The sequence below is a fragment of the Oncorhynchus keta genome, chromosome 4 (genome assembly GCF_023373465.1).
Source record: "Oncorhynchus keta strain PuntledgeMale-10-30-2019 chromosome 4, Oket_V2, whole genome shotgun sequence".
NCBI classification, from domain to species: Eukaryota; Metazoa; Chordata; class Actinopteri; order Salmoniformes; family Salmonidae; genus Oncorhynchus; species Oncorhynchus keta.
In genome coordinates, this window is record NC_068424.1 from 41,940,649 (window position 1) to 41,963,646 (window position 22,998).

Consider the following 22,998-nt stretch of genomic DNA (forward strand, 5'->3'; position numbering starts at 1 on the left):
ATTGTACGTGGGTATACTGAATGAGCAGAACGTTTTGAAATGCGCTTAGGCTAGAATGTGAAAAACAAGCCTTCATTCCCGTTGACTCCAGCTATTACTTACAACACAATGTCCTGCTGATGAAACTGACGTCCGATAGCCGAGGCCCCGGGGATTGATTTCTATGTTTGTGTAACAAACTAATTAAAGGAGTAATTGCATAGCTATACTCACACCCAGATATGGAATGTTAACTTTAAAAAGGAGACCTTTACATCAACATCGGAAAGAAAAAGTAGTTTGTGCTGTGTGTTTGGACTTCTAATGGAATGTTAGTTGCTTTACGTCTACCTTTCCTCATAAAGGAAACATAATGAAAAGATTTGTTGAGCCAGATAATCTGCACATGAACAAAAGAAGACTAAAGGAAAGTCAGACAAGTAACTGCTAGTTCTTGGGCATTGAGGGACAAACATGTCAGGTACATAGAATTACCAAAAAGGAACATTATGCAGAATTGCTGTGCTTTGATGGAAGAATGGAGGGTGCAGGACAAATGTTTTTGAAACTTCAAAAGAAACCTTTTGTGTGCACCGTGCTCGCTCTTCAAACATGTCTTTACTAATTGCTATGCCTAATTCCCCCCATCCACACTCTGCTTGTTTCTTTTCTATTCAGGTTGGACCACTGCAGAATTTGGGCTGATATTCACTCTGCAGAATCACAAAGGACAACAAGCAGGACACACACACAAAACACACAAAAAAATTGAATGAGAAAAGATTCCTCCACCATACAACCTAGCCGCCATAGACAACCTATTATGGCTCTTTTCAAAAGGGGGAAACTCAGGGTAGGTGTATGGCTGCTCGCTCAAAGGAGGACAAGTCCCTCCCTCTGTGGGCCAAGCCCCTGGTACCTCCCCAGGGAACAATAGAGGACAATCTTAATCCTCAGCACCACATAATGAGCTAAGTTTTCCTTTCAGCACATAAATGTCTCCGTGCTTAGTGTTCTAATCACAGACAAACGCCCCTGTCCCATTCACAGGCCTGAAAACCTTGTTCCTTCCTGCACCTCTCCGCTAACCCTGGTTCCTCTCTCTGTTTTTTAAGTGTTTTTGGGAGTTGATGAAGTTTGAGTGCTGGACGATCTGTTAGAATGGATGGATGGAATTTAATTCATTTCATAGGAAGTATGCTTTGAATTGAGAAGCTTTCTTTTGAAGGGTCGGCATTTGCTTGGATGTTGACAGGCTTTTGTTGATGTGAGATTTTCCCAGTGCATCACATTGACGAGGAAGGCCCATATTCGCCATGGTTCGAGGGAGATGAGCTACAGATGGACAAATGTACACTCTCACTCCCTCCAGCAAGCTAAACTAAACTACCCTTCTTCAACATTTGGTCAGACTTACTGAGAACAAAAAAATACATATCATGCTAACTGTATGACAAATGTTGATGCTGTAATTTCAGTCAAAACTGTGGATAGGCTACTTAAGTTTCATTAGAGAGCATTTGTATGAGCTTGACTTACCCTGGCCCCCATTTTAATACATACAACACAGCCCCTAGACTCAAACAGAGCAGATACAAACAGAAGAAAACAAAAGATCCGAAACCAATTCAACTCCTGAGAGAAAGGAGCCTTCCAACTGCAGCTGAAGCATGTAGCGCTCTGCCAGGGAGGAATTTCTTCCCTTTGAGCGGTGGGTCTGCGAGGGAGAGGGCTGGATGAGGAATCCATTAAAGCAGAATGACAGCAAATAGGCTTAGGGAGAGCTGTTCTGTGGCTGGCCCAAATGAAAGGTTTGGGCTCCAAGACTAAATGTTCTATTTAAGCTCTCAATGGGGCTGCAGGAGCCCCCGAGGGGCAGACAAACGACCTGCCACTTCAGGAATGATGGGACAATTAAGCATTACAAATTAATAAGCCCATTAACCACCAGGGAAGGCCCACTGCCTGGCTGTGACAACTAGTACAGATCAGCTTTGAAGATGCATCAACTCTCTTTATTCTAAGGAACATTTATGTAAACAAATTCAGTAAGCATTTCAAAGGCCCGGGCTTTCTCGCACCTGGACTACTGTTCAGTCGTGTGGTCAAGTGCCACAAAGAGGGACTTGGGAAAATGGCAGTTGACTCAGAACAGGGCAGCACGACTGGCGCTAAAAAGTACATGGAGAGCTGACACCAATGGCATGCATGTCAATCTCTCATGGCTCAAAGTGGAAGAGAGTGACTTCCTCATTAATTGTTTTTGTAAGAGATGTTGACAAGCTGAAGGTGCCAAGCTGTCTGTTAAAAATACTAGCACACAGCTCGGACCTCCATAGTGTGTTCTGAGTTCTATAATGAATGTATTGTAATGTTTTTAAAATTGTATAACGACCTTAATTTTGCCAGACCCCAGGAAGCAGTTAATGGGGATCCATAATAAATAAAAAATAAAAATCATTCAGTGAACAGCATTGGCTTTGCTCTGAAGAGGTTGAGCTGGTATCTCCAGATTTCCAGAGCTGATGTCTGCCTGCATTGCAGCTCTAACAAACAAAAAAGAATGTGACGCTTTCTACTTTCCTCCATTTATCTAGCTTGTTTCCGTCTTTCTATGGTCGGTGAAATGATGCAGAACCGCGATGTGGGGCGCGTTGACCCATGACAGTGCAGCTCCCTCTCCGGGCCACAGGAACAGGCAGGCGTGAAATGGAAGTCAGGGCCCCCGTGCTGGGGTGCAGTGGGGCTCTGTCCCTGCCTCACTGGTCTGTTGCCGTTTTCTTTTCCGGCTTTTTGAATAACTGCTTGCAAATACCTTTGAAACCTGAAGCCCAACTTCCACCTTTGGCATGGCAACCCCTCCGGACTGCCATGTTGACATTTGAGTTGTTTTCAAATGCCATCTTAATTTCCTCCGTGCTGTTTCCACGGGAGTCTGATCTAGGGCTGTGACAGTCATGAAATGTTGTTTGCCGGTTATTGTCATAAAAAAACTGCAGCTCTCACAATAATTGACTGTTGATGAACATAAACACGTATACAAGCTGCTGATGTGTGCCTGTGGAACATCTACATTCAAAAAAGTCTAATAAATCAATTGAATATACTCCATCATAATAAATACATGATTTATTTTCGGAGGTCTAAAGAAACATTTTGATATTAAGAAAATATATTTCAGAAGAATAGAATATGAGTTGGCCTACTGTATGTTATATCACTATGTACCATATACATTTTTTATTTAACCTTTATTTAACTAGGCAAGTCAGTTAAGAACAAATTCTTATTTACAATGACGGCCTACACCGGCCAAACCTGGACAACGCTGGGCCAATTGTGCGCCGCCCTATGAGACTCCCAATCACGGGCGGTTCTGATACAGCCTGGATTCGAACCAGAATGTCTGTAGTGACGGCTCTAGCACTGAGATGCAGTGCTTTAGACCGCTGCTCCACTCGGGAGCCTGGGGTCTGGCAAAATTAAGGCAGTTATACAATTTCAAAAACATTACAATACATTCATTACAGAATTCACAACACACTAAGTGTGTGCCCTCAGGCTCATACTCCACTACCACATATCTACAATGAAAAGTCCATGTGTGTATAGTGTGTATGTTATCATGTTGTATGCAGGTGTCTGTGCCTATATTTGTGTTACTTCACAGCCATGCCATAGGCTGTAGGCTTGTTAATTTAGCAGACAAGTCCCATACCATTATTTTATATTATATGATTTTATAGCAAGAAGATTATAATTGAGCTTAGCTTAATAAAATATAAATTATATTTTTTACATTCTGGAGCTAGAGTGACCATTGAGCATAAAAGTGATCCTTTGAAAATGGAGGCCACTTTCCCGCTGGTTCATTCCATGTTGGGTATCCATGTTCCATCACTGTGTAACAGGTGATATAAAGGCAACGCCATTCCCTTTATAGTGCACTACTTTTGACCAGTGCTCATACGGCTCTGGTTAAAAGTAGTGGACTATATAGGGAATTAGGTGCCATTTGGGATGCATTCTCTGTAACCCTGTTCACCTTCTTGATCCCTCCCTACTACAGGCTGTCAGTCAACCCCTGGTTCCTGACCACCCCTTTGCTCCAACCACCCCTCCAGCATGGCAGGTTGGCATGTGGAGTGTGGACACATGGCCAGTGTAGATCAGTGGAGCACAAGTGAAGCCTTCATTTCTCAGAACAAGAATATACAGTCGAGTTTCAGAAGAAAGTTCTTGGTTTCTGACCATTTTGAGCCTGTAATCAAACCCACAAATGCTACTGCTCCAGATACTCAACTAGTCTAAAGGCCATAATTGCCAAAGGGTTTTCTAATGATCAATTAGCCTTTTTGAAATGATAAACTTGGATTAGCTAACACAACGTGCCATTGGAACACAGGAGTGATGGTTGCTAATAAATGGGCCTCTGTACACTTATGTAGATATTCCATAAAATAAAATCTGCCGTTTCCAGCTACAATAGTCATTTACAACGTTAATGTCTACACTGTATTTCTGATCAATTTTATGCTATTTTAATGGACAGAAATGTTGCTTTTCTTTCAAAAACAAGGACACTTCTAAGTGACCCCAAACTTTGGAACGGTAGCATGTATATATACACACACACACACAGTATAATTCTATGTATTTTTACTGCCTCTGGGCTTCAGATCCGGTCAGCCCCTGCATTATCCAGCCTGCTAACACTTTGGGCTCTTTCATCTCTCTGTCAAAGAGACACCAGATTTCTCAATTAAACTAAGAAACCTGAGTCGATGCCTCAAGAGCTCTTTTCAATTTATTCAACATCTAATGGAATATCGTGGAGAGCACCCATGAAGGTTGTGATATTGGTCGTAATATGATCTCTTTTCTTAGGTTCAGCACCGAGACAGCTGTGGAATTTGATACTTGTGTCATGGTGCGGAGAGAGAGTGTGATTAAGGAGAACAGGCAGGCCCAGAGAGTTTGCTTCCAGTTGATTTACCTTCCTGTTCAAACTAAAATGTATTGCTCTGTGTTTTTTCAGTACAGACTCAAGGTCTGTGTGCCGTGGAACATGGATACAGAGCGCCTGCCTGTGCTGAGAAGAACATTCGGAGAATTACAATGGCGTGACAGGACACCCTTGTGATCATACACTAAATGTTTCAGAAAATTGTCTACCATATGCAGTAATTGTTACAACTTAACATATGTAAAACATATCACCAATAGTGTGTGAATATCCTGTATTTAAGATGAGTGGCTCTAGTACCACAAATTCCAGTACCTTTAGCAATACTAACAATGAATAACAGACCGTTCCAGAGTCTATCACAGTTGTATACATGGAGGATGGACATATAGAAGGCAGAGAGAGTGACATTGACCCCTCACTCTGACAATCACCAGTGTAAACAACCATTTCCCCAGGCAGTCAGGCACTCTGACCAGCAGCAGTCACATTCTGGTCAGATTAACCTGTCCTCATGAAAAAAAGTGTTTATTTTATCTGAAAAATATCAGTCAGGCTGTTTGGACACAAAATATGACCTTAAGAATATGACATTTGGAGAATTCAGAGACTCTTATCTTGTTCAACTCCTGAAAAGTCTCCCGACCCCTCCTGTCTCAGCCTCCAGTATTTATGCTGCAGTAGTTTCTGTGTCGGGGGGATAGGGTCGGTCTGTTATATTGGAGTATTTCTCCTGTCTTATCCGGTTCTCTCTCTCTCTCTCTCCAACTGTTCTGCCTGCGGCTATGGAACCCTGACTTTTTCACTGTGATTACTATTGTTTGACCATGTTCGTCATTTATGAACATTTGAACATCTTGGCCATGTTCTGTTATAATCTCCACCCAGCACAGCCAGAAGAGGACTGGTCACCCCTCACAGCCTGGTTCCTCTCTAGGTTTCTTCCTAGGTTTTGGCCTTTCTCTGGAGTTTTTCCTAGCCACCGTGCTTCTACAGCTGCATTGCTTGCTGTTTGGGGTTTTAGGCTGGGTTTCTGTAAAGCACTTTGTGACATCAGCTGATGTAAGAAGGGCTTTATAAATACATTTTATTTATTTGAAAAGGAAAACAAATATTTCTGCTGGTAACGGTTATCACTTTCATCGTAGTCATATGTCTACACTCCATCACACTAGCGGCATGTGCAAAAAACAACCTGTATTATGGGATCAACAGAGCGCCGTAATCATAAATAGTAAAGTTTGGTTACTGAACCATACCGTAGACAGGCTAAGAGAACCAGGTACGTACATTTTTTTATAAAGTCTTGCATGCGGTGTGGGTCGGCCTAAGAGGCTAAGAGAACCAGGTACGTACATTTTTTTATAAAGTCTATCTGCCTATATTTTCTTCCTGGTCCAGGATCAGTCCCAGATGTTTGCTCAGTATAGGCTTCTAGCGCCAGAGCAAGCTGCAAAATCACCATAAATCACAATGTCACTTCCAACCAGCTCCCTTACACACGTGTCTATCCAACACTAAGTTATAGTCACACTTGTATTGTTATCACATCACACCAATAAATCCAATAGTGCCATTCACGATGGTGCAGTATACAACTTCATAAAAGTGAGAAGTAGCATTGAGTACAGTACAAGTTGTGGGTCCCATCATTAAGTCATTCTCCATCTCTCTTTGACACTGTAGCTTAGAGGAACAAGTTTGTTCTTTAACCAGGCCTGTTTGATGGTAGAACTACAAATGCCCATGTCCTCCTTTTATGTAAGCCTCATCCTCCAACTGAACAATCCCCAGTCAAAACAAATGGATGCCAAAGGAAGGCATTAGTAAAGTGATGGATCAAAATGGACAGAATGGGTACCTGGAGGAAAATGGGGAAGGGTCATGCTTTTTTAATTTCAGTCAAGGGGAGGGTTTAGTATATATTTGTTTATCTAGTCCATGGGAGGGTCATGTAATTTATAATGTATGACATTTTAATGTGTCTTATTGTTTTAGAATGTTTCTATATAGGCTATATATCGATGTGTGCACAATGCCGCCCCAATGCCTATAGGCTATTCACTATTGTCTCAATCAAAGTGCATGCTCAGATAAGCACAGAGCAAAGTTATATTTCTAAGAAAATGTACTTTCTTCCTGACTATTTTGCACTGCTGGGATGGTGCAAATACATTTTTTAGCAATTTGGCAATTTGTATTTATTATGTGTCCCCATTAGCCAAGGCAGTAGCTACTCTTCCTGGGGTCAACAATGGATAATCCAACCCTGAGCCCCAGCCTGCTCTTGCTGATCCAAAACTTTTTTTTGTGCTGCCTAACCAATGATGTGCTGTGTAGGCCTACAGTGGCAGTTCAGGAGGATTGTGAAGAACCCAGCAGCGTTGCAGTTCTTGACACTCAAACCGGTGCTCGTGGCACCTGATACCATACCCCTTTCAAAAGAGCTTAAATATGTCATCTTGCCCATTTACCCTCTGAATGGCACACATACACAATCCATGTCTCATTTGTCTCGAGGCTTAAAAATCTTTCATAAACCTGTCTCCTACCCTTCAAATACACTGAATGAAGTGAAACAATAAGGGGTGACATCAGTAAGGGATCATAGCTTTCACCTGGTCAGTCTGTCATAGAAAGAGCAGATGTTACTAATGTTTTGTTTGCCATGTGTATTCTCAATGTTTTCTCGTGCTATTTTGAATGCAATGTTTGATTATGTAAATGCTGCATTTCTTCAGTTTGTGTAAACTGCGAGTAACAATAAATAAATCCAAAGTCGCTCATTGCCTTGTTCGCTATATAAAATACACTACAAGACCAAAAGTATGTGGACAACTGCTGATCAAACATCTCATTCCAAAATCATGGACATTATTCTTCTGGGAAGGATTTCCATTAGATGTTGGAACATGCTGTGGGGACTTGCTTCCATTCAGCCACAAGAGCATTAGTGATGTCGGGCGATTAGGCCTGGCTCGCAGTCGGCATTCCAATTCATCCCAAAGGTGTTCGATGGGGTTGAGGTCAGGGTTCTGTGCAGGCCAGTCATGTTCTTCCACACCGATCTCGACAAACCATTTCTGTATGGACCTCGCTTTGTGCACGAGGGCATTATCATGCTGAAACAGGAAACCTTACCCAAACTGTTGCCACAAAGCTGGATGCACAGAATTGTCCGGAATGTCATTGTATGCTGTAGTGTTAAGATTTCCCTACACTGGAACTAAGGGGCATAGCGCGAACCATGAAACACAGCCCCAGACCATTATTCCTCCTCCACCAAACTTTACAGTTGCCACTATGCATTGGGGCAGGTAGCATTCTCCTGGCATTCACCAAACCCAGATTCGTCCGTTGGACTTCCAGATGGTGAAGCGTGATTCATTACTCCAGAGATTGCATTTCCACTGCCCCAGAGTCCAATGGAGTCGAGCTTTACACCACTCCAGCCTAATAATCACTTGGCATTGTGCATGGTGATCTTAGGCTTGTGTGCGGCTGTTCAGCCATGGAAGCCCATTTCATGAAGCTCCCGACGAACAGCTCTTGTGCTGACGTTGTTTCCAAAGGCAGTTTAGAACTCGGTAGTGAGTGTTGCAACCGAGGACAGACACTTCTTTCGAGCTACGCGCTTCAGCACTCGGCGGTCTCGTTCTATGAGATTGTATGCTCTTTCCACTTCACCACAACAGCACTTAGAGTTGACTGGAGCAGCTCTAGCAGGGCGGAAGTTTGACAAACTGACTTTCTGACAGTGCCACGTTGAAAGTCAATGAGCTCTTCAGTAAGGCCATTCTACTGCCAATGTTTGTCTATGGAGATTGCATGGCCAATTTTATACACCAGTCAATTTGAAGGGATGTTCACATACTTTTGTATATATAGTGTATCAATGTGACCTAGAAATAGGATGACGGCCATTTTTGTAATTTCTCAATAAATCATTGTAGCCTAATGGCAGGCAGGAATTGAGCTTCAAGTAGGCCTACAGATATTCTACAATTAAACAGAATAATTAATATTAAGTAGCAAGTTAAGCGACGTTGCCATAGACCTTTATGTTGACCTTTAGATTATTGGTTAGATACTGTGAAATGTGTGAGCTTTTAGATAATAGTAGCCTATAGGCCTAATAGCTCAGATGTAGCCTAATGGCTTAATACTATGTAGGTCTATCGACTGCACATACCTGAAAGTGATGTCAATATTTATCCTAATAATCTAGCTATTATATAATTATGTCATCTCGGTTTTCAGATTTTATATTTTATTTATCCTTGCTTCGCTTGTTTATAACATTGCAAACTTTTCAGGCTATTTATATTCAACTATGAAGTATTCGGAGGTCTCAATGAGACAGATAAACATCTTCATTCTATGTTTAGCTGAGATTTTCTGTGCGTTAAGTGAGGCAGGAGGGCAAACAACACTCTTAGCTGTTCTAAGAGTGGTCTGAGACTGGCATTAGATTTACGAGCGACTTCAAGTGCAACACTAAAAAAGACGGTTCTGGGAAACGGCTCGGAAATGTAAAGGTGCTCTTACGAAGTTTCTAACAATGAACTTAGCCTTAAGATGCTTTTGGAAAACCAGGCCCTGGACTCGAATTGATGATGTTTGAGAGGGTATGCCATAGGCCTACCTTTCATTAAAGAAAATGAAAAAAAATCACAGGCCTATCCATTGTTATAAACAACAGATCTGTTGCATTTTGGTCTGTGATGCTAAATGCTAGAAACAAGCTGTAAAATACCCGGGAAAAACGTGACTCCGACACATATGGGGATATCATTGTTTAGTTTCTTTGACATTCAGAGGCTGAGCTACAACCTTCTACAGCCAAGGATACATTTTTTTATTTTGCTTTGGAAGTAATCTAATTAATTAACTTTCAACTGATTTAGATATTCACTTTCTGAAGCTGATTAAACCCAGACAGCGTTTAGGGAAACACTTGTGACCTTCCGTCATCGGGTTAAGGTAAGCCATGGAAGAAGAGTAGCAAGCAGTTAAAGCTTACATTTTTATGCATCGGTAGGCCTACTCTGTCTGGGATGGAAGGGTACCCCTACTCTGTCTGGGAGGGAAAGGTAGGCCTACTCTGTCTGGGATGGAAAGGTAGCCCTACTCTGTCTGGGATGGAAAGGTAGCCCTACTCTGTCTGGGGTGGAAAGGTAGCCCTACTCTGTCTGGGGTGGAAAGGTAGCCCTACTCTGTCTGGGAGGGAAAGGTAGGCCTACTCTGTCTGGGATTGAAAGGTAGGCCTACTCTGTCTGGGATGGAAAGGTATCCCTACTCTGTCTGGGAGGGAAAGGTAGCCCTACTCTGTCTGGGGTAGAAAGGTAGCCCTACTCTGTCTGGGATGGAAAGGTAGCCCTACTCTGTCTGGGGTGGAAAGGTAGCCCTACTCTGTCTGGGGTGGAAAGGTAGTCCTACTCTGTCTGGGGTGGAAAGGTAGTCCTACTCTGTCTGGGGTGGAAAGATAGCCCTACTCTGTCTGGGGTGGAAAGATAGCCCTACTCTGTCTGGGATGGAAAGGTAGCCTACTCTGTCTGGGATGGAAAGGTAGCCCTACTCTGTCTGGGGTGGAAAGGTAGCCCTACTCTGTCTGGGATGGAAAGGTAGCCCTACTCTGTCTGGGGTGGAAAGGTAGCCCTACTCTGTCTGGGGTGGAAAGGTAGGCCTAACTTTTGCTCAGATTTCTAATGACGACTCTGATTTTATATTATCTGCAAACGGGGACAGTTTGCAAACAATACACACTGATTTGGTATTGGATAAATATGATAAGATGAAGATAGGCCTCTCTCTCTCTCCATTCTTAGCCTGTAATTTCTGTGGTGTTTCTGCAAACATGTAAAAGGACCTAGAATTGCATGAAATGTTTATAAAAATACAATTTTCTCACAGACCAGCACATATGATAGATTCAATGCTTTTACTATAAAGTAGATATTTCCACCCCCTACGGTTGTCCACTGTGGTCTGTGAACCCACAACCATCCGGCCCGCAGCCCTATGCACTATCAAAATTCCTGCGTTGCCATGTAATGCTTACAGTACAAAGATGATCGTTGTTGGAAGGATTGGACCAAGGTGCAGTGTGTAAGGCGTTCATCATATTTATTCATGTGAACCAGCAACAAAACAATAAAGAGTAACTAAACGAACGAGCAGCTTTGTAGCGCAAAATGCTACAATACAAAAACAAGATCCCACAAACAACTGGTGGGAAAAGGCTGCCTAAATATGATCCCCAATCAGAGACAACAATAGACAGCTGCCTCTGATTGGGAACCATACCAGGCCAACATAGAAAAGAAAAAACAAGACTACCCACCCTAGTCACACCCAAACAAAATAGAGAAATAAAAGTTTCTCTAAGGTCAGGGCGTGACAAAGGAACAGTTTCTATAAAGGCATATATAAGGCTCTGGTCTATCTAAGAAGCGAGGGTAAATGGTAGGCATGTTCTCTCCACTATTTTTTTATTATTAATTTGGGTATAGGGGTCACCGGCTTATTATTTTTTCAAGTGTTCAGGGAGGGTTTAGGTCAAATATATTTTGCTGAAGGGAGGGCCACCCATTTTCATTTCAAAGAGGTCTGAATTTCTCCATGCAACTGTTATTGTAAATAACATTCACTCCCTAAACAAACCGGGATACTCGGGTGGCAAGAGGAAAAATAAATCTGTTATCATGGCAGCCTGCAGAGTGTAGTAGTAGGACATTTATTCACACACATACTGTTGAAAGGGATGGAGCGGGAGGGAGGGAGGGAAGAGAAATACTAGCGAGTGACCCAACAATGGAGGGGAAGGGGAGGGAGCCCAGGGAAGGGCCTGCCACTGACGGATGGACAGAGATGCCTTTACCAGCTGGATGGAGGAAGGGCAGGGCTCCAACAAACTCCTCTCATCAACCAGTCAGTCTTCAACATAACATTTAAATAATGCTGCTGGGGTGACTCACTCTATAGAGGCAGACATATGTAAAACCTCCCACTCATTTGGTTGAAAGACTGGGCCAAATGAAATGGTCAGAAATCAAACTTATTAAAGACAGGGTTTGAGAAATACACGTGTCTCTGGGGCCAGTGCGTAGTGGGGTGACCATGCAAAATGTATTTGTAATACCCGCTATCTCCTCAATCACCTGCTTCCAACTGGCTCATACACCCCCTGTAACTATTCCTCAGGTCGTTGCTGTAAATGAGAATGTGTTCTCAGTCAACTTACCTGGTAAAATAAGGGTTAGAGCTGTGCCTGCTCCTGTGGTCCATCAACCAGCTCACTGTCTATAATAAATCCATACATGCACAATACTCACTGTACTTACTAAATGGTCTTGTTACTGGGTTATTACACTTCTTATAAACGCTTTATGATAATTTTTGAATATACATGTAAATGAAAGCTGGGCCATAATAGGGAGCAAACGTTACTTGAGCCCTATAGTCATAACAGACTATCATCAGCCTTGCTGATCCCGTGGCTGACGCCTGCATATAATCAGAGAGGCTTTGACTCCCCGTGGTCCCATTTGCCAGTACGCTGATATCCTGCACTCAGTAAAAACAGATATGCAAGGAGAAAGAAATTATGAACAAGTGTTGTCACATAACTCTCCCAACTGGCTTCTGTAACCGGGTCGAACAGTAGATGATTTGTGTGATAAAATACAAAAAAAAGTAGAAAAGGAGAACTGTGAAAATACTTATACAATTAAATGTGGTCCGTGAAGCAGGAGTTGGAAGGGCAGCCAGAGACTTGAGCCATAATGGGAAAAAGGTGGGGGAAAAAACTGCAGAGGCTCAACCAGGCTCTTTTAGTCCAGGTTTGGGTTAGACTTTGCCTTTCCAACAACCAAACATGCACGATCATTATTGGGAGTACACAAGAGAAGCATAGATTCATCTATATTCTCATGTTTGATTCAGAGTTCACCAAGCAGATTGGTTGGGCTAATGAAAATACACTTGTTATTTCCATACTAAGTGGACCTCTGTATGGATCTTAGTTAACGTGTACGTTCTCTGACTGCAATACACTGTATATGGACCTCAAATTGAACACCTCTCATTCCTGCCACATGAACAACATGCCGGCTGGGCTTGGGTTACATGAGAGGAAGCGAGTCAACAATGAGATTAGAAAACAAGGAGTTCAAGAGGCCTGACTAAACGACATCTCCAGGCCCGTGTCGGCACTTCAAAGGTGGGCTGGCACCCAGAGCACCCAGGCTCAGGCAGGGGGAGGGGGCGGGGACAAGGCAGGAGGAGCAGCTGCTGATGAGGTCATCTAGGCAGCTGTCTCTCTCCACACCTCACAGGCCCAGGCAGCCATCACTGGGGCCCGGCCTCCCAGCATCACAGAACTACTGCAGGCCTCCATTCAGACTCTCTCTCGCTCTCCCTTTTTCTCTCCTACTCAGCCATTCACAGCCCTCTTTTCACTTTGCTTAACTTCCCCAAACATTTCCCGCTCATCCTTAAACCTTAGTTTTCTTCCTTTCTCTCTCTTGCATTTCCTTACCATGATTCATGCCAACATTTTACGAGTACAATACCCATTTTGCCGATTAAATATAACATTTATTGGACATGTTCTTCATTCAGGCACCATAATAGGCATGTGCATCCACACACTGCGACCAATGCCAAATGACCACAGCACAGCCCCAACACAAACAGCCCATTCATAGCCTTTGGAAGCGCTCGCCCCTCACTTCTGCTCCTTTCGTCTAGAATTACAGCTAGTGGATTAGGGCAACAAATAAAAGGCCAATTAATCTAGCCACGCTAATCTGGGCCTGGCAGTGAACAGGGCCAATGTCTGTGTCCCGAATGGCACCCTTTTCTCTATGGGCCCTGGTGAAAAGTAGTGCACTATGCACTGTACAAAACATTAGGAACACCTGCTCTTTCCACGACATAGATTGACCAGGTGAATCCAAGTAAAAGCCATGATCCTTACTGATAACACTTGTTAAATCCACTTCAATCAGTGTAGATGAAGGGGTTAAATAACAATTTTTAAGCCTTGAGACAATTGAGACATTGATTGTGTGTGTGCCATTCAGAGGTTGAATGGGAAAGAAAGATTTATGTGACTTTGAACGGGGTATGGTAGTAGGTGCTAGGCGCACCGGTTTGGGTGTCAAGAACTGCAAAGCTGCTGGGTTTTTCATGCTCAACAGTTTCCCATGTGTATCAAGAATGGTCCACCACTCAAAGGATATGCAACCAACTTGACACAACTGTGGCAAGCATTTGAGTCAACATGGGCCAGCATCCCTGTGGAACGCTTTCGACACCTTGTAGAGTCCATGTCCTGACAAATTGAGGCTGTTATAAGGGCAAAAGGGGGTGCAACTCAACATTAGAAAGGTATGCCATTTGGGACGTGGCCAATGTGAGGCTGAGGGTGGGTCAGTGGATTACCCTACTTCCTTTGTCACAGTGGCAGCCATTCTGGCCCAGCAGCCAGGGGCTACATACGCTAAAGCCCAGTTCCTGATGTTGTAACATCGGTACTGTTTAGACTAATCGAGGACTTGTGTTTTCAAACACAGCAATAATTGTTGCCAGTTTGGCTTTTTATGATATTAGTTATTTGTCTACAGACATCTGTCAGAGCATGTTCATTACAACATTTCCCTGAGTTGTTAGGACACTAGTCAAACTAGTGAATGAGGACTGGCTAAAGTAAACAACCCTGCAAGATCAAACCCTGACAGTAGGAATGAGTACGCTCCATACTGGCCTCGAACACACACAGTTAAATAAAATCACACTCACTCATATGCAAGCACACACATTGAACCAATGCGTCCCCCGAAATAGGAAAAGATCTCGCTCTCACAAACACACATGAACAAGCACATTCTCATCCATGGGATGAGGGTTCATGTCATTAAATAGTTTGGGTTTGGAGGGAGGGAGAGAGAGAGGAAGGGCAATCACAAGACCAGGCCATGGATGAATGACCCTCCCTCCATCCCAGCGTTCGTCTCTCCCCAGGACACCCTGCCAAATGAGGCACTGATTCATTAGGCAGACACTCAGACCACTCAGGCTCAGGCCCCACTCTCCTATACTTTCATTCCTCAGACAAGACATGGCTTATAACTAGGGCTGTTGCAGTTACCATATTACCTCCAAACTGGCGGTCACGAGTTATGAAGGCAGTCACATTCCAAGCGACCGTTAAGATCACGGAAATTAGGTTTCTCCAAACTCTGATGCTGCTGATGGTCATTATTAGCCTACCTTGCTTCCTACCTAGCCTAAACTTGCTAACTGACTGGTACTCAGCACTCTACATCCATTCAATGGTAATTGAAAATCTAATCCAACACTTCATGAGAGCCCATGAGCTAATGTTGCGCAGAGAAAACAGAGTGATGACTTCTATTAAAAAGAGGAGGGTCCCATCAAGGCTCCCGAGTAGGACAGCGGTCTAAGTCACTGCATCTCGGTGCTAGAGGCATCACTACAGACCCTGGTTATAATCCAGGCTGTATCACAACTAGCCGTGATTGGGAGTCCCATAGGCGCACAATTGGCACAGCATCGTCCGGGTTAGGGTTTGGCCGGGGTAGGCTGTCATTGTAAATAAGAATTTCTTCTGAACTGACTTGCATAGTTAGAAAAGGTTAAATTAAAAATAATTCTATAGGCTAGGCCTACTATATTTATTTCTCAACTTTCCTAATATTAAGCACATTGCTTATCTTTACAACAGGAGTATAGCCTACCTGGCTGGCATGAAAATGAACCACGGGAAAAGCGTCCTCCTTGCGTTATTTAAGTGCATAGATGACATGTATTTTTTCCCCTACCCCTGCTTTGAGACAGGTGCATAATAATGGTTCAGTCTAAATCAAAACAAATGTCACACATATATTATTTAGCATATGTAAAGACCAGATGAAATAAATAGTAGTCTGATGGGTGACAATATTACCCTATCACTTATGAATTAAATATTATACTTATGAAAGATGCCAAGCGTAACGCAATGAAACAATGTCTTTTTTTTGCGACTTTCAAATTACAGTCGCACCTCATGTAGCCTAGCCCATAGGCCTATATGTTTTGATAACATATGGGTTAGGCTATGTTTTGATAAGCCTAAATGCATACATAAGCAGCGCGTGAGTTTCAAGTTTGGGGAAGATCATTTTCACCAAAAAAACACACCTTTACAATAAAAGCATTACATGCATAATTGCATTTGCGGTCACTTTTGATAAATGGTGTTTTCCCGCGAATGGAACATTCACGCAAATAGCCTACTGCTGTGTGCACATTGCTGCTCTTATAATGTTAAGAAAAAACCCACTAGCTTTCTCAACATTTTGAGCTAAACATTCTGATCTGTTGCATCAGCCACATTGTGTTTTTGTTGCTAGTGGTTGTATTCATTTGGGATCTATCTGACTTGCCTAGTTAAATAAAGGTAAAAAATAATAATTCACAGACTATTTTTGGAATTTCTCGCACAGAATTGTTCGACTTTTGTATTATGGGGGATAGTACAGTTGTGGCCAAAATATTGAGAATTACACAAATCTTAATTTCCACAAAGTTTGCTGCTTCAGTGTCTTTAGATATTTTTGTCAGATGTTACTATGGAATACTGAAGTATAATTACAAGCATTTCATACGTGTAAGATGATTTTATTGACAATTAAATGACGTTTGATGCAAAGAGTCAATATTTGCAGTGTTGACCCTTCTTTTTCAAGACCTCCGCAATCCGCCCTGGCATGCTGTCAATTAACTTCTGGGCCACATCCTGACTGATGGCAGCCCATTCCTGCATAATCAATGCTTGGAGTTTGTCAGAATTTGTGGCTTTTTGTTTGTCCACCCACCTCTTGAGGATTGACCACAAATTCTCAATGGGATTAAGATCTGGGGAGTTTCCTGGCCATGGACCTAAAATATTGTTGTTTTGTTCCCCGAGCCACTTAGTTATCGCTTTTGCCTTATGCTCATGCTGGAAAAGGCATTGTTCATCACCAAACTGTTCCTGGATGGTTGGGAGAACTTACTCTCGGAGGATGTGTTGGTACCATTCTTTATTCATGGCTGTGTTCTTAGGCAAAGTTGTGAGTGAGCCCACTCTCTTGGCTGAGAAGCAACCCCAGACATGAATGGTCTCAGGATGCTTTACTTTTGGCATGACACAGGACTGATGGTAGCACTCACCTTGTCTTCTCCGGACAAGCTTTTTTCCGGATGCCCCAAACAATCGGAAAGGGGATTCATCAGAGAAAATGACTTTACCCCAGTCCTCAGCAGTCCAATCCATGTACCTTTTGCAGAATATCAGTCTGGCCCTGATGTTTTTCCTGGAGAGAAGTGGCTTCTTTGCTGCCCTTCTTCACACCAGACCATCCTCCAAAAGTCTTTGCCTCACTGTGCATGCAGATGCACTCACGCCTGCATGCTGCCATTCCTCAGCAAGCTCTGTACTGGTGGTGCCCCAATCCCGCAGTTGAATCAACTATAGGAGATGGTCCTGGTGCTTGCTGGACATTCTTGGGTGCCCTGAAGCCTTCTTCACAACAATTGAACCGCTCTCCTTGAAGTTCTTGATGATCCGATAAATGGTTGATTTAGGTGCAATCTTACTGGCAGCAATATCCTTGCATGTGAAGCCCTTTTTGTGCAAAGCAATGATGGCAGCACGTGCTTCCTTGCAGGTAACCATGGTCGACAGAGGAAGAACAATGATTCCAAGCACCACCCTCCTTTTGAAGCATCCAGTCTGTTATCTGAACTCAATCAGCATTACAGAGTGATCTCCAGCCTTGTCCAATACAGAATCACTGACATGATGTCAGCGGGTCCTTTTGTGGCAGGGCTGAAATGCAGTGGAAATGTTTTTTGGGGGATTCAGTTCATTTGCATGGCAAAGAGGGACTTTGCAATTAATTGCAATTCATCTGATCACTCTTTATATGGAGTATATGCAAATTGTCATCATATAATATATTTATTATATATTATATATATTATACAAACTGAGGCAGCAGACTTTGTGAAAATGTATATTTGTGTCATTCATAGGCTAGTGCTTTTGCTGTTCATTAAGCATATTCATCTTGTTGGCTGACGAAAAGTAAATGTGGACAGTTGTTCCAATATCTTCAATATGTACCTTGGAATTAGATAAGGACGCACACAGTTGCGTCCCTGATGTGTCTGAGCCATGTGAGTGAGGTGCTTCGGAGCTCTTTTTTTTGTTCATTAACACAGGCGGTCCAAGGTGCCGCCACGCCGGACACAGAGTGACCCACCCGTTACCTTTTAATTGCATTTCTCCCTCCCTATTCCCCCCAACCTTTATTAAAGAGCAACTCTGATTTGAGCACCGCAAAAAGGTCTCCCGCTGTCTTATTTTATTGTGAATTTCACCTCTGATTCCCCTGGGCTGCCACAGTTGGTGGAGAATGTGGGCACAACCCTTCCATGCTCTGAACTCCCAATAAAATAAGAAGCAGATGGTCATCATGGAAGATGCTGTAACTCAGCTGGCCCAAATGTAGCAAGCCCTTCAGGAGGCAGTTACACAGCTTAGCCAAGGAGTGGTACAGCCGGACCAAATGATGGAACCAGGCAATATCCTCACCAAGCTAATTGCTGAAGATGACATTGGTATTTGAGTGCAATGCAGAGAGAGCGCGATGGCTCAAGGAGGACTGGGCTGGCAAAGTGGCCCCTTTCTGACTGGAGAAGCCCAGAGGGCCTGGAGGGACTTGGCACTGGCGGACTTCAACAACTACGCTGCTCTAAAAACTGCCCTCTTGGCCCATTATGGGCACAACTTACCAACCTGGGCCCATCGCTTCTACTCCTGGGCCTATGATGTCCACGCCCCGGTAAGACCTTAAATAACCGAGCTGGTTAGACTAACTAAAAGTTGGCTTACCACAGGGGATGGGCCATCAGCAATAGATTGACTGGTAATGGACCAACGTATCTGGGGCCTCCCCACTGACGCAAAGCTCCATGCTGCCCAGAGCAACCCCCCGTCAGTTGACGTCCTGGTCGCTTTATTCGAAAATCACCAAGTTACTTTAGAGATGTTGCGAAGCAGTAGGCCTGAAGTCAAGGCTGAACCAACTAGGGAGACGCCTATTTGAACCCCACTTCAAGACTGACTCCTATTACTGAACGCAGATCACCCCGAGGCAGCGACCGCTAGTTAGCGGGGACCAGAAAAGGTGTCACACCTGTGGCCAGGTGGGACACCTGGCCTGGAGCTGCCCGGAAAACAATGAGTCCCTGCCATGGCCAGTCCCGTAGAGAAGACCACCAGAAGGTGTGACTACCTCACAATCTACTGGGCCCACGAATGCCAGGAAACAGCCCCAAAAGGTAACCTATCAAAATCCCTTTACCAATGATCGAGATCCCTTTTCAGAGGATAGCCATGGACATAGTGGGACCTCTGCCCATGTCCAATCAAGGACATAGGTACATCTTGGTAATCATGGACTAACGCCACCCGCCATCCTGAGGCCATCCCACTACGTGCCACCAGCACCCGTCACCTCTGACTCCCCTAGGCTGCCACAGTATGCTATTCTCTTCTAAAATAGACTACATTTTCTTCCTACCATGTTTCTTTAGACCTGTCTGTTCACAGAGAACAATACAGGAGGAGAGATGTAGGGGTATTTCTGTGTCTTATTGTTCAAGTCAAGTTCACTCGTTTCTTAGCCTGGTGTCACGGTGGTGGTGATTCTCCAACAGCATGAATGAGCATGATATGACTATAACCACTAACCAATGGCAGAGCAGACATGTGTAATCATACACATATTAGAGCCACTTTGCTCCCATCCAGGGAGAGGAGGAGATACTGGACTGTGTGGTAGTGGATGGAAGCCTGGTCTTAGATTGGTTCACTCTGTCTTGCCAACTCCTATGGACATTGTCACACCCCAAGACAGCATACCTGAGATCAGGCTAGGTGGATGGGGAGGGGACTCACCGATGACGATGAGGGTGTAGTTGATGTTGACGCTGCCGAAGCCATTGGTGGCCTTGCAGATGAAGGTGCCTGAGTCCTCGCCCTCCACATCTTTTATGCGCAGTGCCTGCTGCAGCACCCGGAAGCGCATCCAGCCACTGTGGATGTTGCGGCCGTCCTTGGTCCACATGATGAGGGGTGGCGGGTCGCCCTCCACTGGGCACTGCAGCTTCATGGTGCGCCCGATCCGCACCGTCTGCCGGTGGGCGATCTTCTCTGCCACGCGGGGAGGCCCTGGGACAGGAGAGGGAGACGTAAGAGTGTTACAATGGGACATACAGTATTTTACAGAAAACTGAATCAATCAGTAATATGTAGCTAGTGTCATACTTCAGGCAGAGATTGGCTGCCATGCAGAACATAACAAAGCAGAGCCTGGTAACGGCTATAATCTGAACTGAGATCAAGTTCCAGCCATGAAAACATCAACCTTAAACAGAAGCTGGTGTGTCCTGATTTGAGGATTAGAAAAACAGTGTGTCTGTGAGGAGATGTTAAGATTAAATGAAAGGTGGAGCGGAGAGCGGGAATTTGAGGGGGTGATTTAAAAAAAGGATAGTATGCATAGGAGAGTGGGAGAAAGGCAGACAGACAGAAAGAAAAGACATAAAGGATTCGTCTTCTTTCATCTCCATTCTCTCCTCTTAAATAAATGTGATACTGGTTATGGATCCCAGCAGTCTAAAACAGATCCATGTGAGCAGCATGTCTGAATCCTGGCTCATCTTTCTGCATAAATCACATCATGCTCATACACAGTAACATTTACACAGAGTTCAGTCCCTGGGCACCAGAGGTTAACAAGCCTTTACTGCCTCGTAACTCACACATCTTGAGCCCTCGTACCATCCAAAGTCAACCTTTTTAATAGCCAAAGTGAAATAAATCTAAGAAAAATGCTAACACTAAGTATTTGACTACAGGACAACTCGTGTTTAATGTGGTTAGTGTTAGCCATCCATAGAGCTAGCTGTGCCGATGTGTGGAGAGAGGCTTCAGTGATGGCTTCTCCAGTCTAAACACTGCATGGCTCACCCGTCGGAGTCTGGAGGCAGGAAATTGATATAGTCACTGTTTATGTCTGTGGGGAAATGGTAACCACCGTACCTTGTCAGCTGGCCACTTCGCCCTCCTCACCTACCGTGCTGTGTCTGGGTGGATCTCATTTGGGTTGTTTGTGTGCTGGTCTTACTACTCTGTTTGTGTTTGTGTGTGTGCGCGTGTGCCAGTATCACTACAATGTGCTCCGTGGTTATTTGATTCTTCCTGGGTTAACCCCCCAGAGGAACACTTGCCAGAGATCCCTCTCTCTACCATGCTGTGAGTCATGCTAATGCCCATTAGCATAAAGCTAATTCCAGATTTGAAAATGTTTAGAGGGGGCACTACCAGTCTTGCCAAGATGATAGCGATCCACTGTTTTCACAGGAGAGCACGAGAACCGCCATTTTGACGCATGGAGTTTGAAAATAAATTAGTCACAGTCAGGAATTCATTGCAGCCATTGAGTTGCTCATACTGAGAGGCTCTGGGGCCCAACAAAACCATACCACATCACCACACATCCCAGAGATCACAGAAGCACAACCCTGCTTTTCACTCCTCTTTTGCCAAGAGTGACGAGTTGAACATACATTAGACACATTTTTGAGGAGCTTTCCTTTACGTTGGAGGGACTGGCTCTAGAATATTTTTGATAATAATTTTTTTCATTTACATTTTTTTAAAACTTTTACCCCTTTTTCGTGATATTCAAATTGGTAGTTACAGTCTTGTCCCATCACTGCAACTCCCCTACGGACTCAGGAGAGAAGAAGGTTGAGAGCCATGTGTCCGCCAAAACACGACCCTGCCAAGCAGCACTGCTTCTTGACACACTGCTCGCTTAACACGGAAGCCAGATGCACGAATGTGTCAGAGGAGACACTGTCCGACTGGCGAACGAAGGTCAGCTTGCAGACGCCCGGCCCACCACAAGGAGTCGCTAGAGCAGAATGGGACAAGGAAATCCAGGGACTCCCCTAACCACTGGGTAAATTGTGCGCCGCCTCATGGGTCTCCCGGTCACGGCCGGCTGTGACACAGCCTGGGATCGAACCCGGGGCTGTAGTGAAGCCTCAATCACTGCGATGCAGTGCCTTAGACTGCTGGGCCACTTGGGAGGCCCTGGAATAAAAAATGTTACCTCTCTGTTGGAATGACACAGAAACTACCAAAAAAACAATTCAATGAGATTGTCTGTGAGTTTAGGATCTGCGTGGATGTGTTTATGTAAATGTGTGTGTGTGTGTGTGTGTGTGTGTGTGTGTGTGTGTGTGTGTGTGTGTGTGTGTGTGTGTGTGTGTGTGTGTGTGTGAGATAGAGAGTGAGTGAGAGAAAGTTGTAAGAGGGGGAGCAGAGGGAATTGTGCGGAGAGGAAATTGCAGGCTGGACCTTTTAAAACACAATCTGTTTTGTCCATTTCAACCTAAATGCATTACCCTATGCTGCTGCTGCTGGCTCCACTTGGGGATCTAAAGTACCTTAAAGAGGCAGCAGCCTCCTGTTTTCCTCTGTCTCTCAATAGATCTCTCTTTAAGCTGCATACTACCATTTCTCTTTATTCCCTTTCATGGCATACTGGCTTAACGTATGCAGGGAGGGGGCACGCATGTCTGGAATGTCTACTAATGACAGGAAAGACAACAAAAAGTATAATTCCTTTCGGCTATGTCCGCTGACCAACGTCAACATTGTCAATGAGGTCTGATTGTCCTTGTATCCTTGTGAGCCTGAGCTGTGATCATAGTCTGGAAGAGGAAGAAGAATTACCCAGCAGATACGCTGTCTATTGGCCAGTGAGTCAAAAAGGGACCATTGGTCTGAGTCCAATGCACAATATTGTTGCTGGCATGCGTCAGGGCTTGGAGAAGGGGAGTTGGGATCTGTGGAATGCTTTTGATTATTAAGCAGGACTTAGAGCTAATGTGTTCTCTGAGCCAGAGTCTTCACTTTGAGG

At 44.1% G+C, this 22,998-nt stretch overlaps 1 protein-coding gene across 3 annotated transcripts in view; it reads right to left on the reverse strand.

Annotated features, from left to right (window-relative positions):
* Positions 1-22,998, reverse strand: part of LOC118375005 (fibroblast growth factor receptor-like 1) — a 65,254-nt gene that overhangs the window by 23,971 nt on the left and 18,285 nt on the right. For all 3 annotated transcript variants that reach the window (XM_035761517.2, XM_035761508.2, XM_035761501.2), the window contains one exon: positions 19,962-20,234. In XM_035761517.2, the coding sequence (XP_035617410.1) occupies positions 19,962-20,234 (273 nt within the window). The remainder of the gene's footprint in view (positions 1-19,961; positions 20,235-22,998) is intronic.